This window comes from Canis lupus, chromosome 8 (genome assembly GCF_048164855.1).
Source record: "Canis lupus baileyi chromosome 8, mCanLup2.hap1, whole genome shotgun sequence".
Classification (NCBI taxonomy): domain Eukaryota; kingdom Metazoa; phylum Chordata; class Mammalia; order Carnivora; family Canidae; genus Canis; species Canis lupus.
The window spans coordinates 53279351-53293932 of NC_132845.1; the positions used below are offsets into that span (position 1 = coordinate 53279351).

Genomic DNA, 14582 nt, shown 5'->3' on the forward strand with positions numbered 1-14582 from the left:
GTGGCTGAGTGGCTATCACCCACCAGGTCCTTTATCCACTTATATACATAAGTGCTAGTTTTTAATCATTTTTCTTTTCTTTTTTTAAAAGTAGGCTCCATGCCCAGTGTGAGCCCAATGCAGGGCTTGAACTCACGACCCTAAGATCAAAACCTGAGTTGAAATCAGGAGTCAGACACTTAATCACCTGAGATACCCAGGTGCCCCTTTTCTTATTTTATTTTTATATACTTTAGAATATATTTTAATATATTTCATATATTTTAAAATATATTTTTTAATTTTTCTAATTTTGAAAGGACACAGGAACCAACCTGAAGGAGCTCTCAATGGCTAAAGACATTTGAGGAACAAAATAATTACAACATTGGATTATAACCCATAGAATAAAATAAATATCTATGAGTCCATACTTTAGTTAGTAAATAACTGAATTAGCAAATAAATAAGGAAGAACAGTTCTTCCTTACAGAAGAATTCTAATTAGTAAATGTAGAAGGAATATATATAGAAATGGAAAATTAACATTAGGCAAATGCCACTGTTGTAACTATGGTACACAAGACTCACTACTGGATGTTAAAATCAGTGGAGGAAAATTTGGGGAGAAATAGGATATTTGCATAGTTTCAAATTATATTCCCCCAAATACTTACCAATTATGAAGGAAAAACATAACATTACACTGGAGAAATGTGGCTCTGGCCAAAGCTAACTTTGACAAACAGCCTTCACCAGTCATAAGATCTATCAACATCAGGTACCTTCTTATGATGCACTGAGAAGGATGCATCATCACTTTTGTAGTATTCTTGCTGAAAATGCATAAACCCAATCTAATTATGAGAAAACATGAGGCAAACTTAAATTGAGAGATATTCTATAAAATAATTGGCCAGTATTATCAAGTGACAAAGTTATAGAAGGTAAAGAAAGAGTGGAGCATGCAAATCTTGATCTAAGGGTCATGAGGTCCCATGCTGGAGGTAGAGTTTATTCAAAAAAAAAAAAAAAAAAAAAAGACAAGGAAAGACTGAAGAAATGGCATAGATTAGAAGAGACAAATGAGATACGATTTATAAAAATGTGACCCCCTGAATTGGATCCTGGAACAGAAAAAGGACATTTGAGAAAAAATTGGTGAAAACCAAATAAAGTCTGTAGTATAGTTAATAGTATATAGTATCAATGTTAATTATTTTTATTCTGATCGTTGTGCCTTGGTTATATAAGATGTTAACATTAAAGGAAGCTAGGTAAAGGGATATGTGACTCAACATACTTTTAGCAATTTTTTTTGCAAGTTTAAAATTATTTTAACATAAAAGGCTAAAAATGTGTTTTTTATTCTTTATCTTAAGGCCTTGTTGATCATAGTTATCATGCTCTTGCATTTTAGCACTAGCAGAGTAAAAAGTTAGGGCTTTGAAATCAGGTATGTGTGCATTCAAACCTAGTCCCCAGTTTTTGTAGTTGTGTGTCTTTTAGCACTCCTAATAAGGATTCAAGACTATAGATTTGGGAAGGCAAGAGATTATGTCACTCAGTGCTGGGAACAATGAGTCCATTCTTCATCCGATGCTTTCTTCCCTAGAGGAGATACTACACAAGGATAGGACACAGAGTTTGGGAAAGTATGCAAAACTTAACAACTAATGATGCAAATATATGGCATTGTATGCAGTTAGTGTGCCTTTGAAAAAATTGCTGGTAATTTTAACTTCAGAAAATCACATAAAATGTAGCCAAAGAAAGTCTCCACTCAATTGTTCACCATGTTATATTTTTTACCTGCACCTATAAATGCTTTTGGAAGAAATGAGCTGAAAAAAATGTTCATGTAATAGGAATTATAGGAAGATCCATCTTGAGTTTGAATTATGTGGCATCTTGAAAAAGAATTGGCATCTAGTAAAAGTTCTCCAAATGGACACGCCTTGATCACTTCCAACAGAATTCAATGCAATTTGATTTATGTGAGATAATTACTGAGAACTTCTCCAGGACCATTAAATAAATAATTCTAGGATTTATGTGCTTGCCATGTCCTAGAGAAGGTTCTCTAGTTTTGTAGACTGATGTGATCAGCTCTCTTAACAGTGTAACCATGTAATTAGTGAATTCAGATTTTTGTAAATTTTTTTTAGCATGGGAAAATTTGTGGACTTATTTTTTTCAGGACTTTGAATTTTTTTCTCAGATACATTCACACTATCATCTAAATTTGTTTCCCTCCAGGATATTCTAGTTAGGTAAAGATGGACAAAAGTTATTACTCCCATTGTGTAGATGAGGAAACTAAGAGAGGAAAAGATGAGGTAATTTGCATAAAAATACTCAGGAAATTAATCCAGATTAAGGGTAAACCAAAACACATGGACTCTTCCACTAAACTCTACTGGCTATACTCCGAACGCTTGCTTATTCTAGACCAAAATTCTGGTCTCATTGTGACTCATGGTAAGGGGAATAGAAGAGATGGGGAGAAGAAAAAATATCCCACACATACTCCACTTTCATTTGGCTTAAGAATATTAGGTAGCACATACCAAGCAGGGAGGAATACAGTCTCATCATTGAGAAGGCAAGGTGGACAGGAGATGTTTGGACCACAAATTTACACTGAAGTCGAATAAATTCTAGGCAGGGCTGGACAAGCCACATAAACATGTCATTGACCTGAAGGTAGAAGTGAAATTTGAAGACATGTTATCAAAAAATGAACGTTAAGATCAATGCCTCAGTATACCTCTGGAAGGCTGGAGATGCTGGTAGAGTTGCTGATTATTTTTGAGAATGGGTGTATGGGGAAAAAAGATTACAGACACCAAAGCTCCTGACTAGCTTCCTACTTAATGGACAGGCTGTGCAGCCCACAATGCCATCCCTGTTTCACACCCCAGAGCTAGATACTCAGGGATACTTGGAGCTACTGTGGGTCAGCTACAAAATAATTTTAGGACCCAGACTGGGTATCTGACTTGCTTGTACAAAAAATGTTAGGAACTCTAAACAATATTTTCAAATGACTGTTCTGCATTTGTAAGGTTGGACTCCTGTATAAAGTAGCCATAAGAAGCAGAGTTGGGCAGCCTCGGTGGCTCAGCGGTTTAGCACCGCCTTCAACCCAGGGTGTGATCCTGGAGATCCAGGATCGAGTCCCGCGTCGGGCTCCTTGCATGGAGCCTGCTTCTCCCTCTGCCTGTCTCTGCCTCTCTTTCTCTGTGTCTCTCATGAATAAATAAATAAAATCTAAAAAACCCAAAAAAACAAAAAGAAGAAGCACAGAGCTAAGTTTGGGGCTCATTTTCAGTAATTCTTTGTATGTATTCACTTGTGGGTATAATGATTCTTGTCTCTGCTACCCACCCCAGCTACTCTTTTTTAAAAATTCCTCCTTTCTCCTCTCATTTGAGTTTTTTTTTTTTTTTTTTTTTTAATAAATTTTTATTTATTTATTATAGTCACACACAGAGAGAGAGAAGCAGAGACATAGGCAGAGGGAGAAGCAGGCTCCATGCACCGGGAGCCCGACGTGGGATTCGATCCCGGGTCTCCAGGATCACGCCCCGGGCCAAAGGCAGGCGCTAAACCGCTGCGCCACCCAGGGATCCCTCATTTGAGTTTTTTTTTCATTTTTGTTATATGTGGCTGTCACTGTAAATTATCTTGTCATTTTTTTTTAGAAGTAGGCAGGTCATCACTAAATAAATGCATTAATAGATATGTATATGTGTGGATACATATCTATATTATAAATGTATAGAATATACATGAATGAATGATGTATGAATGAATGATACATGTGTACATGGATATGTGGTATATTCATCCAGCCAATAAATATTTATTGAGCATCTGCTCACTGCCATGTTGTAGGTGCTGAGGATAAACAACTGACAAGATATACAAGATCTCTGCCCTCGTGGAGATTACTGAGCGGCATACAAACAATAAATAAACAGTCAAGGAAATAAAGTACTTAAACTCATGAAAAGTACCAGCAGGAGACAAATAAAGGTGTTACAATGGGGAATAACAGGAAGGGCTTAGTAGGATGGTCAGGGAAGGCTTCTAAGAGTAGGAGACCTTTATGTTGAGACCAGGATAATAAAGGAGAATTATCCCTCACAAGATAAAATGGGATATTTTCAGGAAGAGGAAGAAAAGGTGCAAAAGCCTTGAGGGGATGAAACCTGGGGTCTTCTAGGAATGAGAACAAAATGCAAGGGCTGCAGGGTAACAAGCTGAGGAAGAAGGCAGGTGATGAGGTTGGAAAGGCAGGCAGGGCCAGATCGTAGCCTCAGAGGTCTTGTTAAGAAGCTAGACTTCGAACTAAGGACACTTAAGGAGTCCCTGAAGGCTTCTGGTGCAGGTATGTAGACTCGTCTCTGGGTGTGCATGTGGACATGTATCTGTATAAATGTATGCAATTACATTATATACATTGTACATGTACATAAATGGGACAGGAATGGCCATTCTACATAGCTCACCAGAGTGTTTCTGCAGTGGGAAGAGAACCTAACTATACCTTTCTTGACTTCTTCAGTGGGAACCTTTCCTAGGGAACTCTACTAACACAGGGAAAAACAGGAGACACCAAAAGCCTGGGTTCTGCTTCCCTAGTCTGAGACTGTGCTCGGGTACCCACCTAACCTACATGTTCACTTATTTTTTAGGAAGGGAAAACAGGTATAGACACTTTTAGTAGCTGCAATACAAGCTTTTCTACACTGGTTCCAGGTGCCTAGCTATGGAAGATACAGAGTAAAGGTCACCAGGATGGGGAGTAGCAGTTCAGAGAGGAGCATAGTTCTTTCTAATCTGGCCTATTCTAGAGCAATTTCTAGAGATATTTCTGCAAGTAGGGCAATGGGAAAGGGCATGACATCTAGATGAAGATGTGTGTAGAAGGTATTAGTAATGAGGAATATGGAGACAGGGAAGGAGGGAAGTAAAGAAATGTGATGGTCTCACCAATTCCTTATGCTCTTCAGTGAGGCTAGTGGGAAGGGTGTCCATGTATGAGTCCTTCAAGGGCTTCCAGCCTAGTTGATGGGGCTCCATGTAGATCATCCCACACCTGGCAGGCACAAAGAGAGGACCAGCCTGATCCACATCCAGGTTCCCAAGCAGACAGTTGTGAGGTAAATGCAGGCAGTCACGGTAAAGTAAGAGGCTGGAGTTTGGATTGGGACACAGATCCTCACCAGCTCCAGCCCAAAGGGAAGGGTCCCAGATTTTGTCAGGAAAGGCTGAAAGCCAGTGATAATAGCTGGGGCTTGGGAGTTAGAGTGCCCTGGGTCTAAATCCCAGCTCCAGATTCGACTATCTGAGTAACCTTGGGCAATATTTCCTTATTGTCTCTGAAATTCTACATCTTTGTTGTAAATCAAGAAATCTTAAAAAAAATACATAGTTCATAAGGCTATTGTAATGGTTAAATAAGAAAATAATAATTCAGCACCATTTCCGGATTAAGAAAACTCTTAATCCATGTAAACTATTATTAACATTACTATTAGCATGTACTGATCCTTTATGTAGTAAATGTTTTGTGTTTTTCCCCATTCTATTATGTCTAGGTACTCTCTTGTTTGTTACTAATATGGCTGCTATTTATTATCTACTGCACGTTAGGCACTATGCTACATCCTAATGGTCTTTATCTCTAAATATTCTTCTTAATGGTCACATTTTAGATATGAGGAGAGTGTGGCTCAGAGAGGCTGAGTGACTTCAAAGAGGTATCACAGCTAGACATTGGCATGGCCAGGGTGGGAGCCCAAGTTGGTCTGACTTGCCACTGCTCTTTCTACTCCCTGACATTGCTTTTTGGAATGTGGACTGATTTTTATTGTTTTATGAACTTCAGGCACACAGGATTGGATTACTTATCATCCTTAGCACACTAACATTAGCCCATGCATGGCCTTTCTTAGTTGTTTTCAATAATGTAGTGAGTGCTCATGAACCCACCACCCAGACAGAAGCTTGGATCTTGACAATAATCTTCATCTAACCCCAATGGTCTCCCTTACCCTATACGTCTGGCTTTCCCTACCTGAGGAAACACAGTCTCTTGGATATCATGGTTACCCATTTATTGATTGATTTCTTTCTTACATATGTTCCTAAAATGCATATATATTTATTTTAGTTGTTTTTAGCAGTTTAAAGGAAGACATCATGCTGTATGTAATATTGTGGGCTTACTTCATACATAATATTGCTAAGATTTTATACTTACTGTATTTAATAAGATTTATCCATTGGGTTCCACGTCAGCACAATTCATTTATTTTGAGTGATATATAAATATTATAATTTGCTACAGAAACATTCATTCAAAGGGATACATGTACCTCTATGTTTATTTCAGCATTATTTACAATAACCATATTATGGAAGCAATCCATAGATAAATAGATAAAGATGTGATATTTCTATAAAGCAGAATATTACTTGGCCATAAAAAGAATGAAATCTTGCCACTTGCAACAACAAGGACAGAGCTAGAGAATATTATGCTAAATGAAATAAGTCAGTCAGAGAAGGACAAATACCATATAATTTCACTCATATGTGGAATTTAAGAAACAAATGCACAAAGGAAATAAGAAAAAGAGAGAGGCAAACCAAGAAACAGACTCTTAACTATAGAGAACAAAGTAATGGTTACCAGAGGGGAGGTGGGTGGGGTATGGGTGAGATAGGAGATGAGGATTAAAGAGTACACTTATCATTATGGAACAAAAATAAAATAAAATGATAAAAAATTACAATTTTTGACTTGATTACATTAATTCATTCCTGTTAATGGGCATTTGGGTTGCTTCCAAGTGTTTGTTATTGTTAATTATGCCACTCTGAGAATTCCTGTAGATGAATTTTATTGTACACGGGCAAAAGTTTATTAGAAGTAGAATTGCTGGTCATGACACATGTGAAGTTTCAATCTTAGAAGATCATATCAAACTCCTTTCCAAAGTACATGTCCAATTTTAGATTCCTACCAGCACCATGGGTTGAAGACTGGGTTTAGGATAAATCAGAGGGACAACAAATAATGTCGGTGATCCACTTAATCACATTTGTGGGTTTTTAGGGTCAGTGAGGCCACACAACCCTCAGGATACCAGTGTAAGGCTCACTGACCTGCTCACAGTGGCTGGAGAGGCCTGCTCCAGATCTGCTGGCTCAAAGATCAGACTCATCTTAGGGCTCATCTGGATAATTTCTCCACTCATTAAACATAGCTGAAAGTACAAAGCAGAGGTGGGAAAGTCAGGCAAAGGGGTTAGATTCCATCCGCAAGTGAAAGGCCTCAGGGCAGACAGAGATGGTTGAAGTTCATTCAACAAATATTTCTTGAGTACCAACTATGCATCAGGCACAGGTGCGTAGGATAAAACAGACAAAAATCTCTGTGCAGATGGAAGATTGAGAAGTTATCAGACTATAGCAAGTTTCATAGTTCTTACTCAGTGTTTAACATAGAACTTAACTCATACCTTCCTCCTGTTTTATTTGCTTGTTTCCCATGAAAGACTCCTTTTGGAATCCCTCATGAACTGGTGCAGGGCTAGAGGGACAAGAGCATTTCCACAAATCCTTTCTGGGATGGAAGGAAAGGCCATCAGAAGTCCTAGTGGTTAGTAGGTATGTCCCCATAGAAAGTAGTGTGAGTACATAGGGCAGCCTCTGAGTATGTACAAAGATAGTAGTGCTGCTTCCCATTTGCCAACATGGGTTTAAGTGAGATAGTTAAGTCATAAGATTACGTGAGGCTTTGGTCTCTCAGGGGCAAAAAGAAAACCCTATCACTCCCTGCTGCTCATCCAAAGTTGTACTAAACAAGTCCTTACATTACCTGGCCCACATAAAACACACCTGGAAGCAGGTCACTGCATGTATCCCCAGGAAGGTCATAGCTGTTATGGGGCTGACACCACCAGCAGTGTCATCTCTGAATATTAAGAAAAGTAAAAGACACTGATACCTCTGACACTAGTTTGATTTACACCCAGAGAAGAGTCATCAGAAAATTCACTGATTATTGATTCTTTATAATTATCTTAAGACCAATAGTACATTTGTACAATTAGTTTATATAACATACCCTATATCATGTAATAAAACATTTCTATTTTTATATGTTATGTAATCAAAGTTATGCACGTGCTATAATTAGCATGTGTGTGTAATTTGGATAATTAGGTCTTCCATTGTTGAGCATGACTCACTCACAGTCTTGTGAAATTTTAATGCACTAGGAAAGCATATTTTGATTTGATAATCGTGTATATTCAGTGTAGAAACTCTTCCTTAAAAATGATGATTAATTTAATTTTATTTTAACATACAGTAAGATAACACTTGTTATATGTCAGGTGCTATTAAAAGCACCTGGGGAATATTATCTTATCTCATCTTCCTGATTAACACTATGATGTGGACACTATTGTTCCCATTTTACAGATGATGAAACTGAATAGCTTGCCTTGGTTCATCCAGCTGGAGGTGGCAGTGCAGAGTTTGAACTCAGGCTATCCAGCTCCAGAGTCCAAGCTCTTTAGGTGCTATGCTTACTGTGGCAGAATATATTTTCCAAAGACTGTTGCAGTGACAGCTTCCATCCCATGTGTGTTTTTGCAAAGTGGCCTTGCCCTGCTCCATCAAGAAGTGGAGCCTCTCTCCCCACTCCCTTGAATCTGGGCAGGCCCTGTGACTTCTTAGACTCATAGAATTGAGAAAAAGCGATGCTATGCCAGTTCCAACTACAGCTCTTAATTTTCTGGAAGCTGTCACTTCCTGCCTTTTGGAAAATTAACTACCATGTAAGAAGTGCCACTGTTCCAAGCTCACTAAGTGAGACACCCAAGGCACATGGAAACCCAGCTGAGCCCTTCCAAACTTTATAATCCACAATATTATGAGCAAAGTAAATGGCTGTTTTAAGTCTCTAAGTATACAGCAATGGATAACCAAAACACATTCCACATATCAGGCACAATGTATGTGCTACTTGTTTAATTGCCAATATCCCTATTCTGTTACTACCTTTTAACAAATGAGGAAATTGAGGTCCAACAGCTCAATTCTAGAGCTGGTGATTCAATATGATATCAATACCTAGGCTTTTAACTACAATGCAACATTATCCCTAAACATACAAAGCTTACCAACTACAAGTACAAACAGAAGCGTAATTCATAAGCTGTTACTTTCTTGTGGGGCATTTATTCTTACTGCAATAAATGTATGCATTATATAGTTTTGGTCAATTACTTGAATAAGAGAATTTATACCATACCTATGTAACAGTGATAGGACACTAAGTAGTACCTTTTTATTGTCATCCAGAACTGTGTTCATATTTTCAATCCAAACAGCATCTACTGGCCCATCAAATATAATCCACTTGCGTTCATCAGACATTGAAGACGCTTGCTCCCGGAAAGCATTGGCAAGGATACCATCTGTCCATTCATGGCTCACTGGGTCAAAGCACCCATAGAGCTGCCCCATGGTGATGGCCTTGGGGTTGATGATCCTGTACTCCACAGCAAATTCGTCCATCTGGTTGGCTGGGCAAGAAGGTCCAACATGAGTTACACAGGTTCTGGCAAGACCAGAACATTAGACAAGAGGTAATGCCATCTCAGACTGACCAACCGTCAAGAATATGCCATCCTAGGAGAGTCCTTATAAAATTCGTACTCAGTCATTATAAAGATCAGGATATCTGGATGTGCAATGACTTAAATGTAGGTTATTATGCCCATTAGTGTCCCAGCATATTTTCTTGGGTCTCATTTCAAACAGGGCAAATATGCTAAAGATCTAAAGAAATCTGCTTGGGCTGAAATGAACTCAAGTAGTAAGGGAGAGAGGGAGGTCCGTGCTACCAGATGTCTTTATGTACCTGGCTGTCACAACTACCCTAAGAACCTTGGCTTTGACTTGAGATAACAGCTTACATGTAAAAGATTCTAGAAAATACTCATTACTCCCCCACCCCCGCCTCTATCTGAAGGACTAGTTTAGTCCTGAAACCTCTTCTTAGTTGTTCAGCAAGTGGCCTCTGAGACAGTCACACCATGAGAGTACTAGGATCCAACACAGGCTAATAGATGGCACATCAAGTGCACCTGATAAAAGAGTTGAAAATAACCACACTTGTACATGATTCTTCAGAGTAAGGAAAAGTTGGAGTGCCTGAACCATGAACTAAATAAAGAACCATTTCTGCAGAATCCCAAGGCAAAAGTAATAGGGAAGCCTCTTTTCTCTTCATTTAGTTTCCTAAACTGTGTTCACATGACCAGAATATGAAGTTTGAAACTCCCTAATTAGTTCGTAGGCCACATTAGTCTCCAAAACAAAAAACCTCAAAAATCCAACAGCAACTCAAGTCAACAAATATTGTTAGAAAAAACATGTTAAGATGAAGTACTGGAAGGAATTGTGTAAATATAAGGCATTGCTTTTCAAAACTGCTGGCTTGTGGGGTGCCCGGGTGGCACAGCTGGTTGAGCATCTGACTCTTGTTTCAGCTCAGGTCATGATCTCAAGGTCTTAAGATCCAGTACTAAGTCAAGAGCACTGAGTCTGCTTGGATTTCTCTCTCTCTCTGCCTCTCCCCTCTACTCTCTCACTCTCTAAAATAAATCAATAAATCTTTAAAAAAATAAACAAACAGGGGCAGCCTGGGTGGCTCAGCGGTTTAGTGCCGCCTTCAGCCCAGAGTGTGATCCTGGAGACCGGGGATCGAGTCCCATGTCAGGCACCCTGCATGGAGTCTACTTCTCCCTCTGCCTGTGTCTCTGCCTCCCCCCACCCCCCCGTCTCACATGAATAAATAAATAAAATCTTTAAAAAAATAAAAAAATAAACAAAAACACAGGCTTGCTTTTTTATGAAGGAAAAAACTTCAAAATTGTTGCTCTGGCAATACACATAGCTTTCATTTGTCAAGCAGGAACTGTGCTAGGTTATTTTCCTGCATAATCTCATTTAATTCTCACAACAATCCCATTTCACACGTGGGGAACAGAAGCTAAGAGAGCTTTAGTCATTTGTCCAAGATCTGGCTCTGATTCAAAAGTCTGAGGTTTTGGGATCCCTGGGTGGCTCAGTGATTGAGTGTCTGCTTTCAGCTCAGGGCATGATCCCAGGGTCCTAGAATTGAGTCCTGCATTGGCTCCCCACCCCAGGGAGCCTGCTTCTCCCTCTGCCTGTGTCTCTGCTTCCCTCTCTCTCTGTGTCTCTCATGAATAAATAAATAACATCTTTAAAAAAGAAAAAAAAAAAAAGCCTGAGGTTTTATCTTCTACATCAAATGGGAGGAAGGAGGAAAGGGGTGGAAGGAGGGAGGGAGAAAAAAGGAAAAGGGAAAGGAAGGGAAGAGAGGGGAAGAAATGATGAAAAGAAAAAAGGAGAAGAAAAGAAACCATGCAATAATTGGCTTTCAGGATAATTTGTTTAGGACAGTGGCAGGAGTTTCTCTCTCATTGGAAAGTCTTTGGAGGGGAATCCCCGGATGGCTCAGCAGTTTAGCGCCTGCCTTGGGCCCAGGGTGTGATCCTGGAGACCCAGGATCAGTCTCATATCAGGCTCCCTGCATGGAGCCTGCTTCTCCCTCTGTCTGTGTCTCTGCCTTTCTCTCTCTGTCTCTCATGAATAAATACATAAAATCTTAAGAAAAAAAGTCTTTGGAGAAGCTATTATTCAGCATGTGAGAAATAAGCGAAAATTCCTCCACTTAATAAGATGCACATAAAATCCCTGTTAAAGCTCCCCCACCCCCACCTTTATTTTCTGCTTGCAGACATCTGTGTACCATGTTCTATTTCTGGCTCTGATGTTACAATCCAGGGATGGCAAAACTAACAGCCTGGCATTATCTCCATGGAGCGAGCCAACCTAGGGGGAAGTCCTATGCTCCCATGAAGCCAGGGATATGGGCTTTACCTTCGTATAAATCACCCAGAGCTGCAGCCAAGACTTTATAAGCACAGGTCTTGCCGCCCATGGGGTCTCCAACAATCATATAGCCATGTCTTACCAGCATCATCTCGTAGATCTGGGAGGAGACATTTAAGCAGTTAATCATTGCAGACCTCCCAGAACTTCAAGCTAGTCAGAAGTCAATGGGGAATGAGGGACTGAAACGGGGATTCCCACAGTCACTTCTACCTCTGATGAACTGTAGCCTTTTTTATGATCTATAGTCTAAATATCTCTTGGATAGGGGCACCTGGGTGGCTCAGTTGGATAAGCGTCTGACTCCTGATTTAAGTTCAGGTCATGATCTCAGGGTTGTGAGATTGAGACCTGCATCTGGCTCCACACTGGGCATGGAGCCTGCCTAAGATTCTCTCTGCCCCTCCACCCCCTCACACACACACACACTCTCTCTCTCTCTCACTCTTTCTATCTCTCTCAAATAAGTAAATATCTTTTGGATAAATACATACATTTTTAGGTTCCGTATTATTTAAGAAATGGGTACTCTTATTTGCTCTGTACCTACCAATGTGCTAAGTATCAAGGGATTTACCTAGATTATTTCATTTAATCCACTCAGGTATTACTTACTAGCATCTAGTGGTGGGAATGAATACTGAGCCCAAGAGAGGTTAAGTAACTTGCCCATGCTTATCAGTAGCAGAGCCAGGATTTGGACAGAAGACTGTCTGACTTAAAAGACTTAGCTGTAGGGCAGCCTGAGTGGCTCAGCGGTTTAGCACTGCCTTCAGCCCAGGGCCTGATCCTGGACACCCGGGATTGAGGCCCACGTCAGTCTCCCTGCATGAAGCCTGCTTCTCCCTCTGCCTGTGTCTCTGCCTTTCTCTCTTTCTCTCTCTGTGTCTCTCATGAATAAATAAATAAAATCTTAAAAAAAAAAAAAAGACTTATCTGTAAAATATAAATGATCTTCCCGGTAATTGGTTCTGGGGTGGTCATGTGACTTTACTTCAAAGTAAAGCACACTTCAAAGCTAATACTGAGACTTTATGCTGAAGCAATTTGGAGAGCAATGCTCTTTTTCCTTCTGGGCTTGACCCTGGGACAATCTGAAACTGAGGCTGCTGGGACCCAACCAAAAATGAAGTTGTAACTCAGAGACAGCCCAGAGATGAAGAGAAAGGTTTTCAGATCTGAGATCTGAGATCTGAGTGTCTGAGGTCAAATACACCTGGGCTTTTTAAGTTAGGTAAATGAACAGATTCCCTCTTGTTGACCAAGATGGTTTGAGGTGGGTTTCTATCACTGGAAACTGAGAAAGTCCTGACTAGTTCAAGCCCAACACCCTCAAATGTTTTGTTTCATCCCCAAATTAAAAAAAAAAAAAAAAGGTACCCCATGGAAGATGGTCAGAGGAAAAACATTGGATTTCAACTTCACCTCCTAGAAATGAGACCCGAAGGCACCCCCATCTGTATCTAGGCACCTCTGATCGCTGTCATTCAGTTCCAGTCTACCACAATTCCAATTCCTGACTTCAGTGTACATAAACCAGGTACATTCCTATATGGACACAGGGAACTAACCTGGATAATTTTCCCAATAAACCAAGGTACTGGTTGGAGTTTCATCTTTTTGATGTTTTCATTCAGTACCTCCATAAAAACTTCATAGTCTGGCTTTGGAAGAACAACTCCAGGAAACAAATCTGATATAATTCCCTGTTAACAAGAATTTGAGAGAAAGTGGAAAGGATGAATTATCAGAGGTATGACCTCAATATTTTCTGAAAATGAGATTTATAGACAGCAGAAATCTTTTTAAAATTCCAAACCTCATTTTTCTATGCCAAAACTCATCAACAAATACAAAGTCCAACACTATCTGTAAGACATGATTTCCCTCCCAAAAAATTTTTACAAGGCAATAAATATTTAATAAGTCTGTATTGTTTGACAATTAATGTACTGGGAATGAATAAGATAGTCATGATTTCTGTCTTTATGGAACTCACAGTCTGATAAGGAAGAGAGGCATTAAAATAATTACAAAAGAAAACTACATTTGGTTAAAAAAAAAAACCTACCCAAACCCAATGGCAGCTATTATTCTATCAGTGAAACCATTTTTATTAAAATCAGGAACTAGACAGGGCTAGTGCCATCACTATTATTATCTAACTTCGAGGGAGGGTGTCTGGTGGTAGGGGTTGCTGGTTGGAGATGGAGAAAGTGCCAGACAAATAGTTCGCCTTTAGAAACTGAGTCTCAGTGCTTGGCCGAGGTCCCAAAGCACTGCATACCTGAAACAGAGGGACATCTTGAGCCAAGAACTTGGCCAGATTAACATCAAGCAAGGCCCGGAGCAACAGAACACTCTCATTCTCTTCAGGATACTTGAGCTTCAGGTTGCCAGCAGCCGTGAGCACAGACTTGACTGCCCGCATGCCGTAGTCATAGTGATGCTGTGAGGACAGCTGCTCTGAGCACAGGCGGTAGGTCGCCACAATCTTCTGAGCGAGACTAGGAGGGCAGAAATACATCTGCAGATTGCCAGAGAGGACCAGCTCCTGCTCAGCAGACATTCCCAACATCCCAGTGTCCTGT

At 39.9% G+C, this 14582-nt stretch overlaps 1 protein-coding gene across 6 annotated transcripts in view; it reads right to left on the reverse strand.

Annotated features, from left to right (window-relative positions):
* DNAH3 (dynein axonemal heavy chain 3) overlaps positions 1 to 14582 on the reverse strand; it is a 171600-nt gene that overhangs the window by 71544 nt on the left and 85474 nt on the right. For all 6 annotated transcript variants that reach the window (XM_072836051.1, XM_072836052.1, XM_072836054.1 and 3 more), the window contains 7 exons: positions 14279 to 14498; positions 13563 to 13697; positions 11980 to 12091; positions 9352 to 9593; positions 7162 to 7262; positions 4981 to 5086; positions 2550 to 2679 (listed from right to left, as the gene is read on the reverse strand). In XM_072836051.1, coding sequence (XP_072692152.1) covers positions 2550 to 2679; positions 4981 to 5086; positions 7162 to 7262; positions 9352 to 9593; positions 11980 to 12091; positions 13563 to 13697; positions 14279 to 14498 — 1046 coding nt within the window. The remainder of the gene's footprint in view (positions 1 to 2549; positions 2680 to 4980; positions 5087 to 7161; positions 7263 to 9351; positions 9594 to 11979; positions 12092 to 13562; positions 13698 to 14278; positions 14499 to 14582) is intronic.